General features: G+C 42.0%; 1 protein-coding gene across 1 annotated transcript in view; it reads right to left on the bottom strand.

Annotated features, from left to right (window-relative positions):
• Nucleotides 1–4,822: 4,822 nt before the first annotated feature.
• The window catches only part of LOC117343213 (mucin-19-like), a 40,132-nt gene continuing 29,869 nt past the window's right edge, over nt 4,823–15,085 (bottom strand). The window contains exons 17-23 of the mRNA XM_033905555.1: nt 14,085–15,063; nt 13,547–13,999; nt 12,260–13,129; nt 10,456–12,204; nt 6,240–10,412; nt 5,231–6,073; nt 4,823–4,938 (exon numbers count right to left, since the gene is read on the bottom strand). Of these exons, the coding sequence (XP_033761446.1) occupies nt 4,823–4,938; nt 5,231–6,073; nt 6,240–10,412; nt 10,456–12,204; nt 12,260–13,129; nt 13,547–13,999; nt 14,085–15,063 (9,183 nt within the window). The remainder of the gene's footprint in view (nt 4,939–5,230; nt 6,074–6,239; nt 10,413–10,455; nt 12,205–12,259; nt 13,130–13,546; nt 14,000–14,084; nt 15,064–15,085) is intronic.

Genomic DNA, 15,085 nt, shown 5'->3' on the forward strand with positions numbered 1-15,085 from the left:
CACCAACACTAAATACATTTCAGTTAGTGACAAACATCAGTCAGGAACACCAACACTAAATACATTTCAGTTAGTGACAAACATCAGTCAGGGACACCAACACTAAATACATTTCAGTTAGTGACAAACATCAGTCAGGAACACCAACACTAAATACATTTCAGTTAGTGACAAACATCAGTCAGGAACACCAACACTAAATACATTTCAGTTAGTGACCTACATCAGTCAGGAACACCAACACTAAATACATTTCAGTTAGTGACCTACATCAGTCAGGAACACCAACACTAAATACATTTCAGTTAGTGACCTACATCAGTCAGGAACACCAACACTAAATACATTTCAGTTAGTGACCTACATCAGTCAGGAACACCAACACTAAATACATTTCAGTTAGTGACCTACATCAGTCAGGGACACCAACACTAAATACATTTCAGTTAGTGACCTACATCAGTCAGGAACACCAACACTAAATACATTTCAGTTAGTGACCTACATCAGTCAGGGATCTCAACACTACATACATTTCAGTTAGTGACCTACATCAGTCAGGAACACCAACACTAAATACATTTCAGTTAGTGACCTACATCAGTCAGGAACACCAACACTAAATACATTTCAGTTAGTGACCTACATCAGTCAGGAACACCAACACTAAATACATTTCAGTTAGTGACCTACATCAGTCAGGGATCTCAACACTAAATACATTTCAGTTAGTGACCTACATCAGTCAGGAACACCAACACTAAATACATTTCAGTTAGTGACCTACATCAGTCAGGAACACCAACACTAAATACATTTCAGTTAGTGACCTACATCAGTCAGGGACACCAACACTAAATACATTTCAGTTAGTGACCTACATCAGTCAGGAACACCAACACTAAATACATTTCAGTTAGTGACAAACCTAAGTCAGGGACACCAACACCGAATATATTTCAGTTAGTGACATACATCAGTCAGGGACACCAACACTAAATACATTTCAGTTAGTGACCTACATCAGTCAGGAACACCAACACTAAATACATTTCAGTTAGTGACATACATCAGTCAGGGACACCAACACTAAATACATTTCAGTTAGTGACATACATCAGTCAGGGACACCAACACTAAATACATTTCAGTTAGTGACAAACATCAGTCAGGAACACCAACACTAAATACATTTCAGTTAGTGACAAACATCAGTCAGGGACACCAACACTAAATACATTTCAGTTAGTGACAAACATCAGTCAGGAACACCAACACTAAATACATTTCAGTTAGTGACAAACATCAGTCAGGAACACCAACACTAAATACATTTCAGTTAGTGACAAACATCAGTCAGGAACACCAACACTAAATACATTTCAGTTAGTGACATACATCAGTCAGGAACACCAACACTAAATACATTTCAGTTAGTGACCTACATCAGTCAGGAACACCAACACTAAATACATTTCAGTTAGTGACCTACATCAGTCAGGGACACCAACACTAAATACATTTCAGTTAGTGACCTACATCAGTCAGGAACACCAACACTAAATACATTTCAGTTAGTGACATACATCAGTCAGGAACACCAACACCAAATACATTTCAGTTAGTGACAAACATCAGTCAGGAACACCAACACTAAATACATTTCAGTTAGTGACAAACATCAGTCAGGAACACCAACACTAAATACATTTCAGTTAGTGACATACATCAGTCAGGAACACCAACACTAAATACATTTCAGTTAGTGACCTACATCAGTCAGGAACACCAACACTAAATACATTTCAGTTAGTGACCTACATCAGTCAGGGAACACCAACACTAAATACATTTCAGTTAGTGACCTACATCAGTCAGGAACACCAACACTAAATACATTTCAGTTAGTGACAAACATCAGTCAGGAACACCAACACTAAATACATTTCAGTTAGTGACATACATCAGTCAGGAACACCAACACTAAATACATTTCAGTTAGTGACCTACATCAGTCAGGAACACCAACACTAAATACATTTCAGTTAGTGACATACATCAGTCAGGGACACCAACACTAAATACATTTCAGTTAGTGACAAACATCAGTCAGGAACACCAACACTAAATACATTTCAGTTAGTGACAAACATCAGTCAGGGACACCAACACTAAATACATTTCAGTTAGTGACAAACATCAGTCAGGAACACCAACACTAAATACATTTCAGTTAGTGACAAACATCAGTCAGGAACACCAACACTAAATACATTTCAGTTAGTGACAAACATCAGTCAGGAACACCAACACTAAATGCATTTCAGTTAGTGAAAAACATCAGTCAGGAACACCAACACTAAATACATTTCAGTTAGTGACAAACATCAGTCAGGAACACCAACACTAAATACATTTCAGTTAGTGACAAACATCAGTCAGGGACACCAACACTAAATACATTTCAGCTAGTGACAAACATCAGTCAGGAACACCAACACTAAATACATTTCAGTTAGTGACAAACATCAGTCAGGAACACCAACACTAAATACATTTCAGTTAGTGACCTACATCAGTCAGGGATCTCAACACTACATACATTTCAGTTAGTGACCTACATCAGTCAGGAACACCAACACTAAATACATTTCAGTTAGTGACCTACATCAGTCAGGAACACCAACACTAAATACATTTCAGTTAGTGACCTACATCAGTCAGGAACACCAACACTAAATACATTTCAGTTAGTGACCTACATCAGTCAGGGACACCAACACTAAATACATTTCAGTTAGTGACCTACATCAGTCAGGAACACCAACACTAAATACATTTCAGTTAGTGACAAACATAAGTCAGGAACACCAACACTAAATACATTTCAGTTAGTGACAAACATCAGTCAGGGACACCAACACTAAATACATTTCAGCTAATGACAAACATCAGTCAGGAACACCAACACTAAATACATTTCAGTTAGTGACAAACATCAGTCAGGGACACCAACACTAAAAACATTTCAGCTAGTGACAAACATCAGTCAGGAACACCAACACTAAATACATTTCAGTTAGTGACAAACATCAGTCAGGAACACCAACACTAAATACATTTCAGTTAGTGACCTACATCAGTCAGGGATCTCAACACTAAATACATTTCAGTTAGTGACCTACATCAGTCAGGAACACCAACACTAAATACATTTCAGTTAGTGACCTACATCAGTCAGGAACACCAACACTAAATACATTTCAGTTAGTGACCTACATCAGTCAGGGACACCAACACTAAATACATTTCAGTTAGTGACCTACATCAGTCAGGAACACCAACACTAAATACATTTCAGTTAGTGACAAACATCAGTCAGGGACACCAACACGAAATACATTTCAGTTAGTGACATACATCAGTCAGGGACACCAACACTAAATACATTTCAGTTCGTGACCTACATCAGTCAGGAACACCAACACTAAATACATTTCAGTTAGTGACATACATCAGTCAGGGACACCAACACTAAATACATTTCAGTTAGTGACATACATCAGTCAGGGACACCAACACTAAATACATTTCAGTTAGTGACAAACATCAGTCAGGAACACCAACACTAAATGCATTTCAGTTAGTGACAAACATCAGTCAGGGACACCAACACTAAATACATTTCAGTTAGTGACAAACATCAGTCAGGAACACCAACACTAAATGCATTTCAGTTAGTGAAAAACATCAGTCAGGAACACCAACACTAAATACATTTCAGTTAGTGACAAACATCAGTCAGGAACACCAACACTAAATACATTTCAGTTAGTGACATACTTCAGTCAGGAACACCAACACCAAATACATTTCAGTTAGTGACCTACATCAGTCAGGAACACCAACACTAAATACATTTCAGTTAGTGACCTACATCAGTCAGGGACACCAACACTAAATACATTTCAGTTAGTGACCTACATCAGTCAGGAACACCAACACTAAATACATTTCAGTTAGTGACAAACATAAGTCAGGGACACCAACACTAAATACATTTCAGTTAGTGACATACATCAGTCAGGAACACCAACACTAAATACATTTCAGTTAGTGACCTACATCAGTCAGGAACACCAACACTAAATACATTTCAGTTAGTGACATACATCAGTCAGGGACACCAACACTAAATACATTTCAGTTAGTGACAAACATCAGTCAGGAACACCAACACTAAATGCATTTCAGTTAGTGACAAACATCAGTCAGGGACACCAACACTAAATACATTTCAGTTAGTGACAAACATCAGTCAGGAACACCAACACTAAATGCATTTCAGTTAGTGACAAACATCAGTCAGGAACACCAACACTAAATACATTTCAGTTAGTGACAAACATAAGTCAGGAACACCAACACTAAATACATTTCAGTTAGTGACATACTTCAGTCAGGGACACTAACTCGAAATACATCCTTCTTTCTTCTTACCTTTGATAAAACTCCGAAATTGTTTTGGATTATCCTTCACTGAATATTTCATGTTTTGATCAATCGATAAAGCACAGAATTTACAACGAAGAGGAGGATGAGTTACTCTTTAATTAACCTCCAAGAATGTAAACATTTAGGAAAAGAAAACAATGATTTTTCGTAAAAAGTGGCCCAAATAAGCCAGGATAATCAATAATTAAATGGTATGGGTAGATAGATTGTGTTCCAACGCTGTATATAATAGAAACTATAACGGGGCACAGCATAACTTCTATTATGATTTAATAACAAATCAATCACATGATACCTATTTCTGATTTTAGCCTTGACTTACCCCGTATTTAAGAGCGATGTATGCTGCTGACCTTGTATTTAGGTAAGCTGTGACGTCACTGTTGGAATCAGATAATGAAATCTTCATCCTGATGACGTTGCCTGCAATTGACGTTATCAAGTTAAAAATAAAAACAAAAAATAAAACCTAAAAAAGTGAGAAAAAAACAAAACAAAACAAAAACAAAATTACAGAGACTGAATGTCGATTTCAAACAATTAACAAACAAACAAAAATTACCAGAAATGATAAATTATTTCTCTTGAATCATCACTATGATGAATAAGCATTTCAACTAAACTTTCAAATCAGTAAAATCCTGATAAAACTGTACGTATATTGAATTTGTTACTACACAATACTTCGTTAACATATGTAAAAATAACAATATACCCGCTCCGTCAGTATTGACTAACGCTGTTCCGTCGTCACCTTTCGTAGTGGAACTATAATTGGCACTTTTCACAGCAGAAATCGCAGATTCAGTTGATGATTCCGTCTGGATGTCTGTTCGCGTTGTTCCTTCTAATGAAGTTTGTAGTTCCGGTTTAACAGAGGTTTTACCTATAGTTATAGCAGTAGGACCTTCATTTTCTGTTGAAGTCGTTCCCTCTGTTGAAGTGAATATGAAACATCTAATTCCACCGGAAACTGAACCTTCTGTTGTTGAGGGAACTTCCGTTTCTGCTGAAGTAGTTTCATATGTTGAAGTGAATATGAAACATTTCATCCCACCGGAAGTGGTACCCTCTGCTATCGTAGGAACCTCCGAATCTGCAGAAGTAGTTCCATCTGTGGTCGTGAAACATCTTACTCCACCGGAAGTTGTACCGTCTGACGCTGTAGGAACCTCCGTTTCTACTGAAGTATTTCCGTCTGTGGAAGTAGTTGTGAAACATCTTACTCCACCGGAAGTTGTACCGTCTGACGCTGTAGGAACCTCCGTTTCTACTGAAGTAGATCCGTCTGTGGAAGTGGTCGTGAAACATCTTACTCCACCGGAAGTGGTTCCGTCTGTCGTTGTAGGAACCTCTGTTTCTACTGAAGTAGATCCGTCTGTGGAAGTGGTCGTGAAACATCTTACTCCACCGGAAGTTGAACCCTCTGTCGTTGTAGGCACCTCCGTTTCTACCGAAGTAGATCCGTCTGTTGAAGTGGTTGTGAAACATCTTACTCCACCGGAAGTTGTACCCTCTGTCGTTGTAGGAACCTCAGTTTCTGAAAAGGTAGTTCCGCCTGTGGAAGATGTTGTGAAACATCTTATTCCATCCGAAATTGTACCTTCTGTCGTTGTAGGCACCTCTGTTTTTACCGAAGTAGTTCTGTCTTTGGAAGTGGACGTAAAACATCTTACTCTACCGGAAGTGGTACCGTCTGTCGCTGTAGGAACCTCCGTTTCTACCGAAGTAGATTCCGTCTGTGGAAGTGGTCGTGAAACATCTTACTCCACCGGAAGTGGTTCCGTCTGTCGTTGTAGGAACCTCCGTTTTTACCGAAGTAGTTCTGTCTTTGGAAGTGGACGTAAAACATCTTACTCTACCGGAAGTTGTACCCTCTGTCGTTGTAGGAACCTCCGTTTCTACTGAAGTAGATCCGTCTGTGGAAGTGGTCGTGAAACATCTTACTCCACCGGAAGTGGTTCCGTCTGTCGTTGTAGGAACCTCTGTTTCTACCGAAGTACTTCCGTCTGTGGAAGTGGTCGTGAAACATCTTACTCCACCGGAAGTTGTACTTTCTGTCGTTGTAGGAACCTCTGTTTCTACCGAAGTAGATCCGTCTGTGGAAGTGGTCGTGAAACATCTTACTCCACCGGAAGTTGTTCCGTCTGTCGTTGTAGGAACCTCCGTTTCTGAAAAGGTAGTTCCGCCTGTGGAAGATGTTGTAAAACATCTTACTCCACCGGAAGTTGTACCTTCTGTCGTTGTAGGCACCTCCGTTTCTACCGAAGTAGATCCGTCTATGGAAGTGGTTGTGAAACATCTTACCCCACCGGAAGTTGTACCTTCTGTTACCGGAGAAATTGCGGACACTGGCGATGTGTTACTTTCTATGGATGTGAAGCATCTTATTCTAGGGGGAGATGTAACTTTCGATGAAGTAGGAAAGCATAGCTTTACAAAAATGGCAGTTTTCTTTTGTTGTGAAGAGGACTCTGTCGTTTGTATTTTCTCAAGACTACCCTTCGTTGAAGGGAATTTTGCCGTTGCTGGTTTTGCTTTTGTCGTGTGTGATTGTGTTATAGCATCTGTTATTGATATGGTCGTTGATACTCTTGACGTTGCTTCCGTTGTCAAAGTCTCTTTCGTATAAGCAATCGACGGAACCTTAATCACTGTCTTCTCTGTAGTAGATGAAGACGTGATCACTTCCGGTACTGAAGTAGAGGCGGTAGTGTGTGACGTAGGGACTTTGAACCTGGTGGTAGATGCCAGTAATTCTTTCCTTGTTGACGTTGTTTTCGATGTAGTTTTGAGTATTATTGAGTCTTTTGTTGGAGATGTTGCCAATCTGGCTACAGTGGTAGAGGCTGTGCTGTGTATCGGTGACCTTGTAGAAGGCATGGATATCGTTGGCGAAAAAGATTTAACTGTATATATTAAGGATGTAAGGTCATTTGTTGTAGAAATAGTGGTCGATGGAACCACTGGCATTGATGCCTTTCTTGTAGATGATACAATTGTTGTGCTTGGCGTTGTTGGTATGGTTTGCTTTGAAACCGTTGATGCAGCAAGATTTGCTGTAGACGTTGTCGTCAATGCGGATGGGTTGGTGACTTCTGAAGTACTGGTTGTGGCGTGTATCAATGGCATTGTGCTCTGTCCTGTAGACGCCATTGTCATTATCGTAGATATTGTGGCCGCGGACTGTGTTGTAGCAGTAGTAATGGGAACTGTTGGAGTTGTGGATTGTGTTGTAGGAGTAGTCGTTAGTGCTGTTGGAGTTGTGGATTGTGTTGTAGGAGGTGTCATTGGTACTGTTGGAGTTGTGGATTGTGTTGTAGGAGTTGCCGTTGGTACTGTTGGAGTTGTGGATTGTATTGTAGGAAGTGTCATTGGTACTGTTGGAGTTGTGGACTGTGTTGTAGGAGTAGTCGTTGGTACTGTTCGAGTTGTGGACTGTGTTGTAGGCTGTGTCTTTGGTACTGTTGGAGTTGTGGATTGTGTTGTAGGAGGTGTCATTGGTACTGTTGGAGTTGTGGATTGTGTTGTAGGAAGTGTCATTGGTACTGTTGGAGTTATGGACTGTGTTGTAGGAGGTGTCATTGGTACTGATGACTTTGTTGTAGCAGTAGTAATGGGTACTGTTGGAGTTGTGGATTGTGTTGTAGGAGGTGTCATTGGTACTGTTGGAGTTATGGACTGTGTTGTAGGAGGTGTCGGTGGTACTGTTGGAGTTGTGGATTGTGTTGTAGTGGTAGTCATTGGTACTGTTGGAGTTGTGGATTGTGTTGTAGGAGTAGTCGTTGGTACTGTTGGAGTTGTAGATTGTGTTGTAGGAGGTGTCGTTGGTGCTGTTGGAGTTGTGGATTGTGTTGTAGGAGTAGTCATTGGTACTGTTGGAGTTGTGGATTGTGCTGTAGTAGTAGCTGTTGGTACTGTTGGAGTTGTGGATTGTGTTGTAGGAGGTGTCGGTGGTACTGTTGGAGTTGTGGATTGTGTTGTAGGAGGTGTCATTGGTAGTGTTGGAGTTATGGACTGTGTTGTAGTAGTAGCTGTTGGTACTGTTGGAGTTGTGGATTGTGTTGTAGGAGGTGTCGGTGGTACTGTTGGAGTTGTGGATTGTGTTGTAGGAGGTGTCGGTGGTACTGTTGGAGTTGTGGATTGTGTTGTAGGAGGTGTCATTGGTACTGTTGGAGTTGTGGATTGTGTTGTAGGAGGTGTCGGTGGTACTGTTGGAGTTATGGACTGTGTTGTAGTAGTAGCTGTTGGTACTGTTGGAGTTGTGGATTGTGTTGTAGGAGGTCTCATTGGTACTGTTGGAGTTGTGGACAGTGTTGTAGGAGGTGTCATTGGTACTGTTGGAGTTGTTGATTGTGTTGTAGGAAGCGTCGTTGGTACTGTTGGAGTTGTGGATTGTGTTGTAGGAGGTGTCATTGGTACTGTTGGAGTTGTTGATTGTATTGTAGGAGGTGTCATTGGTACTGTTGGAGTTGTGGATTGTGTTGTAGGAGGTGTCATTGGTACTGTTGGAGTTGTGGATTGTGTTGTAGGAGTTGTCATTGGTACTGTTGGAGTTGTGGATTGTGTTGTAGGAGGTGTCATTGGTACTGATGACTTTGTTGTAGCAGTAGTAATGGGTACTGTTGGAGTTGTGGATTGTGTTGTAGGAGGTGTCATTGGTACTGTTGGAGTTGTGGACAGTGTTGTAGGAGGTGTCATTGGTACTGTTGGAGTTGTGGATTGTGTTGTAGGAGGTGTCATTGGTAGTGTTGGAGTTGTGGATTGTGTTGTAGGAAGCGTCGTTGGTACTGTTGGAGTTTTAGATTGTGTTGTAGGAGTAGTCATTGGTACTGTTGGAGTTGTAGATTGTGTTGTAGGAGGTGTCGTTGGTACTGTTGGAGTTGTAGATTGTGTTGTAGGAGTAGTCATTGGTACTGTTGGAGTTGTAGATTGTGTTGTAGGAGGTGTCGTTGGTACTGTTGGAGTTGTGGATTGTGTTGTAGGAAGTGTCATTGGTACTGATGACTTTGTTGTAGGAGGTGTCATTGGTACTGTTGGAGTTGTGGATTGTGTTGTAGGAGGTGTCATTGGTACTGTTGGAGTTGTGGATTGTGTTGTAGGAGGTGTCATTGGTACTGTTGGAGTTGTGGATTGTGTTGTAGGAGGTGTCATTGGTAGTGTTGGAGTTGTGGATTGTGTTGTAGGAAGCGTCGTTGGTACTGTTGGAGTTTTAGATTGTGTTGTAGGAGTAGTTATTGGTACTGTTGGAGTTGTAGATTGTGTTGTAGGAGGTGTCGTTGGTACTGTTGGAGTTGTAGATTGTGTTGTAGGAGTAGTCATTGGTACTGTTGGAGTTGTAGATTGTGTTGTAGGAGGTGTCGTTGGTACTGTTGGAGTTGTGGATTGTGTTGTAGGAAGTGTCATTGGTACTGATGACTTTGTTGTAGGAGTTGCCGTTGGTACTGTTGGAGTTGTGGATTGTGTTGTAGGAGGTGTCGTTGGTACTGTTGGAGTTGTAGATTGTGTTGTAGGAGGTGTCGGTGGTACTGTTGGCGTTGTATATTGTGTTGTAGGAGGTGTCGTTGGTACTGTTGGAGTTGTGGATTGTGTTGTAGGAGGTGTCGTTGGTACTGTTGGAGTTGTAGATTGTGTTGTAGGAGGTGTCGTTGGTACTGTTGGAGTTGTGGATTGTGTTGTAGGAAGTGTCATTGGTACTGATGACTTTGTTGTAGGAGGTGTCATTGGTACTGTTGGAGTTGTGGATTGTGTTGTAGGAGGTGTCATTGGTACTGTTGGAGTTGTGGATTGTGTTGTAGGAGGTGTCATTGGTACTGTTGGAGTTGTGGATTGTGTTGTAGGAGGTGTCATTGGTAGTGTTGGAGTTGTGGATTGTGTTGTAGGAAGCGTCGTTGGTACTGTTGGAGTTTTAGATTGTGTTGTAGGAGTAGTCATTGGTACTGTTGGAGTTGTAGATTGTGTTGTAGGAGGTGTCGTTGGTACTGTTGGAGTTGTAGATTGTGTTGTAGGAGTAGTCATTGGTACTGTTGGAGTTGTAGATTGTGTTGTAGGAGGTGTCGTTGGTACTGTTGGAGTTGTGGATTGTGTTGTAGGAGGTGTCGGTGGTACTGTTGGAGTTGTAGATTGTGTTGTAGGAGGTGTCGGTGGTACTGTTGGAGTTGTGGATTGTGTTGTAGGAGGTGTCGGTGGTACTGTTGGAGTTGTGGATTGTGTTGTAGGAGGTGTCGGTGGTACTGTTGGAGTTGTGGATTGTGTTGTAGGAGGTGTCGTTGGTACTGTTGGAGTTGTGGATTGTGTTGTAGGAGGTGTCGGTGGTACTGTTGGAGTTGTAGGATTGTGTTGTAGGAGGTGTCGTTGGTACTGTTGGAGTTGTAGATTGTGTTGTAGGAGGTGTCGTTGGTACTGTTGGAGTTGTAGATTGTGTTGTAGGAGGTGTCGGTGGTACTGTTGGAGTTGTAGATTGTGTTGTAGGAGGTGTCGGTGGTACTGTTGGAGTTGTGGATTGTGTTGTAGGAGGTGTCGGTGGTACTGTTGGAGTTGTAGATTGTGTTGTAGGAGGTGTCGTTGGTACTGTTGGAGTTGTGGATTGTGTTGTAGGAAGTGTCATTGGTACTGTTGGAGTTGTGGATTGTGTTGTAGGAAGTGTCATTGGTACTGATGACTTTGTTGTAGGAGTTGCCGTTGGTACTGTTGGAGTTGTGGATTGTGTTGTAGGAGGTGTCATTGGTACTGTTGGAGTTGTGGACTGTGTTGTAGGAGGTGTCTTTGGTACTGTTGGAGTTGTAGATTGTGTTGTAGGAGGTGTCGGTGGTACTGTTGGAGTTATGGACTGTGTTGTAGGTTGTGTCTTTGGTACTGTTGGAGTTGTGGATTGTGTTGTAGGAGGTGTCATTGGTACTGTTGGAGTTGTGGACTGTGTTGTAGGTTGTGTCTTTGGTACTGTTGGAGTTGTAGATTGTGTTGTAGGAGGTGTCGTTGGTACTGTTGGAGTTGTGGATTGTGTTGTAGGAAGTGTCATTGGTACTGTTGGAGTTGTGGATTGTGTTGTAGGAAGTGTCATTGGTACTGATGACTTTGTTGTAGGAGTTGCCGTTGGTACTGTTGGAGTTGTGGATTGTGTTGTAGGAGGTGTCATTGGTACTGTTGGAGTTGTGGATTGTGTTGTAGGAGGTGTCATTGGTACTGTTGGAGTTGTAGATTGTGTTGTAGGAGTTGTCATTGGTACTCTTGGAGTTGTGGACTGTGTTGTAGGTTGTGTCTTTGGTACTGTTGGAGTTGTGGATTGTGTTGTAGGAGGTGTCATTGGTACTGTTGGAGTTGTGGACTGTGTTGTAGGTTGTGTCTTTGGTACTGTTGGAGTTGTGGATTGTGTTGTAGGAGTTGTCATTGGTACTGTTGGAGTTGTGGACTGTGTTGCAGGTTGTGTCTTTGGTACTGTTGGAGTTGTGGACTGTGTTGTAGGTTGTGTCATTGGTACTGTTAGAGTTGTGGATTGTGTTGTAGGAGTTGTCATTGGTACTGTTGGAGTTGTGGATTGTGATGTTGAGCTAATCGTTGGTACAGTTGCTGTTATCGACTTTGTTGTAGATGTAGTCGTTAGTAATGTTTGTATTATGGACTGTGATGTTTTGGTAGAAGTTGGGATTGTAGTTGTTGTGGACTGTGATGTTGAATTAATCGTTGGTACAGCTGTCGTTGTTGTTATGCTGTGCGTTGCAGGGGTCGTCATTGATATTGTTGTTACAATGGGCTGTGTTGTAGAGGTAGTCGTTCGTACACTTGGTGTTGTGGTCTGTGTTGTAGAGGTAGTAGATGAAGTCAAAGGAACTGTTTTTATTATGGGCTGTGGTGTAGAGGCGGTCGCTGGTACAGTTGGTGTTGTTGTCTGTGTTGTAGAGGTAGTCGTTGGTACAGTTGGTGTTGTGGTCTGTGTTGTAGTGGTAGTAGATGAAGTCAAAGGAACTGTTTTTATTATGGGCTGTGGTGTAGAGGTGGTCGATGGCACAGTTCGTGCTTCTGAATGATGTAATTTTGTAGTAGAAGTCGTCGGAACTGTTTTTATTATGGGCAGTGTTGTAGCAGTAGTCGTTAATACAGTTGATGTCGTTGATTTTATTGTAGTTGAGAGCGTTGGGACTGTTATTATTATGGGTTGTGTTGTAGAGGTGGTCGTCGCTACAGTTGGTGTTGTGGTCTGTGTGGTAGAGGTAGTTGTTGGTACAGTTGGTGTTGTGGTCTGTGTTGTAGAGGTAGTTGTTGGTACAGTTGGAGTTGTGGTCTGTGTTGTAGAGCTTGTCGTTGGTACAGTTGGAGTTGTGGTCTGTGTTGTAGAGGTAGTCGTTGGTACAGTTGGTGTTGTGGTCTGTGTTGTAGAGGTAGTCGTTGGTACAGTTGGAGTTGTGGTCTGTGTTGTAGAGGTAGTCGTTGGTACTGTTGGTGTTGTGGTCTGTGTTGTAGAGCTTGTCGTTGGTACAGTTGGAGTTGTGGTCTGTGTTGTAGTGGTGGTCGTTGGTACTGTTGGTGTTGTGGTCTGTGTTGTAGTGGTAGTCGTTGGTACAGTTGGTGTTGTGGTCTGTGTTGTAGTGGTAGTCGTTGGTACAGTTGGTGTTGTGGTCTGTGTTGTAGTGGTAGTCATTGGTGTTGTTGGTGTTGTGGTCTGCGTTGTAGAGGTAGTCGTTGGTACAGTTGGTGTTGTGGTCTGTGTTGTAGAGGTAGTCGTTGGTACAGTTGGTGTTGTGGTCTGTGTTGTAGAGGTAGTCGTTGGTACTGTTGGTGTTGTGGTCTGTGTTGTAGACGTAGTAGATAAAGTCGATGGAACTGTTTTTATTATGGGCTGTGGTGTAGAGGTGGTCGATGGCACAGCTGGTGTTTTGGAATGATGTGTTGTAGAAGAAGTTGTTGGAACTGTTGTTATTATGGGCTGTGTTGTAGAAGTGGTCGTTTGTGTTGTTGTTGTCGTGGATTGCGTTGTAGGGGTTGTCGTTGGGAGTGTTTTTGTTACGGATTGTGATGTTGAGCTAATCAACGGTACAGTAATTGTTGTTGTTATGGACTCTGTTGTAGGGGTCGTCATTTGTGTTGTTGGTGTTGTTGACTGAGTTGTAGAGGTAGTCGTTGGTATTGTTGTTATCATGGGCTGTGTTGTAGAGGCGGTCGCTGGTACAGTTGGAGTTGTGGACTGTGTTGTAGTGGAAGTCGTTGGTACAGTTGGTGTTGTGGATCTGTGTTGTAGTGGTAGTCGTTGGTACAGTTGGTGTTGTGGTCTGTGTTGTAGTGGTAGTCGTTGGTACAGTTGGTGTTGTGATCTGTGTTGTAGACCTGATCGTTGGTACAGTTTGTGTTGTGGTCTGTGTTGTAGAGGATGTCGTTTGTGTTGTTGGTGTTGTGATTTGCGTTGTAGGGGTCGTCGCTTTTGTTGTTGGTGTTGTGGAATGCGTTGGTACAGTTGATTTCGTGGATTTTATTTTAGTTGAGGGCGTTGGGACTGTTGTTATTATGGGCTGTGTTGTAGAGGTGGTCTTTTGTACAGTTTGTGTTGTGGCTTGTGTTGTTGAGCTAATCGTAGGTACAGTTGCTGTTGTTGTTGTTGTGGACTGTGTTGAAGGGGTCGTCGTTTGTGTTGTTGGTGTTGTGGACTGCATAGTAGTTGTAGTCGTCATTGGTACAGTAGGTGCTGTGGTCTGTGTTGTAGAGGTAATAGATAGTGTCAATGGAACTGTTGTTATTATTGGCTGTGTTATGGATGTTGTCGTTTGTGTTGTTGGAGTTGTGGTCTGTGTTGTAGTGGTAGACGTTGGTACAGTTGTTGTTGTGGATTGTGTTGTAGTGGTAGTCGTTGGTACAGTTGGTGTTATAGACTGTGTTGTAGAGGTTGTCGTTGGTTCTGTTGGTGTTGTGGTCTGTGTTGTAGAGGTGGTCGTTGGTACAGTCGGTGTTGTGGTCTGTGTTGTAAAGATAGTCGTTGGTATTGTTGTTATCATAGGGTGTGTTGTAGATGTAGTAGTTGGTACAGTTTGTGTTGTGGACTGTGTTGTAGAGGATGTCGTTTGTGTTATTGGTGTTGCGGATTGCGTTGTAGAGGTATTCGTTTGGACTGTTTTTGTTGTGGACTGTGATGTTGAGCGAATCGTTGGTACAACTGTTGTTGTGGTCTGTGTTGTAGAGGATGTCGTTTGTGTTGTTGGGGTCGTCGCTTTTGTTGTTGGTGTTGTGGAATGCGTTGGTACAGTTGATTTCGTGGATTTTATTGTAGTTGAGGGCGTTGGGACTGTTGTTATTATGGGCTGTGTTATAAAGGTGGTCGTTTCTGATGTTGATTTTTGGGTCTGCGTTGTGGAGGTGGTCGTTGGTACAATTGGTGTTGTGGTCTGTGTTGTAGTTGTATTCGTTGGCACAGTTGTTATTGTTGTTGTTGTGGTCTGCGTTGTAGGGGTCGTCTTTTGTGTTGTTGGTGTTGTTGACTGTGTTGTAGAGGTAGTCGTTGGTATTGTTGTTATCATGGAGTGTGTTGTAGAGGTAGTTGTTGGTACAGGTTGTGTAGTGTACCATCTTGTAGAGGATGTAGGTTTTA

The sequence above is a fragment of the Pecten maximus genome, chromosome 2, assembly GCF_902652985.1.
Source record: "Pecten maximus chromosome 2, xPecMax1.1, whole genome shotgun sequence".
Lineage (NCBI taxonomy): Eukaryota > Metazoa > Mollusca > Bivalvia > Pectinida > Pectinidae > Pecten > Pecten maximus.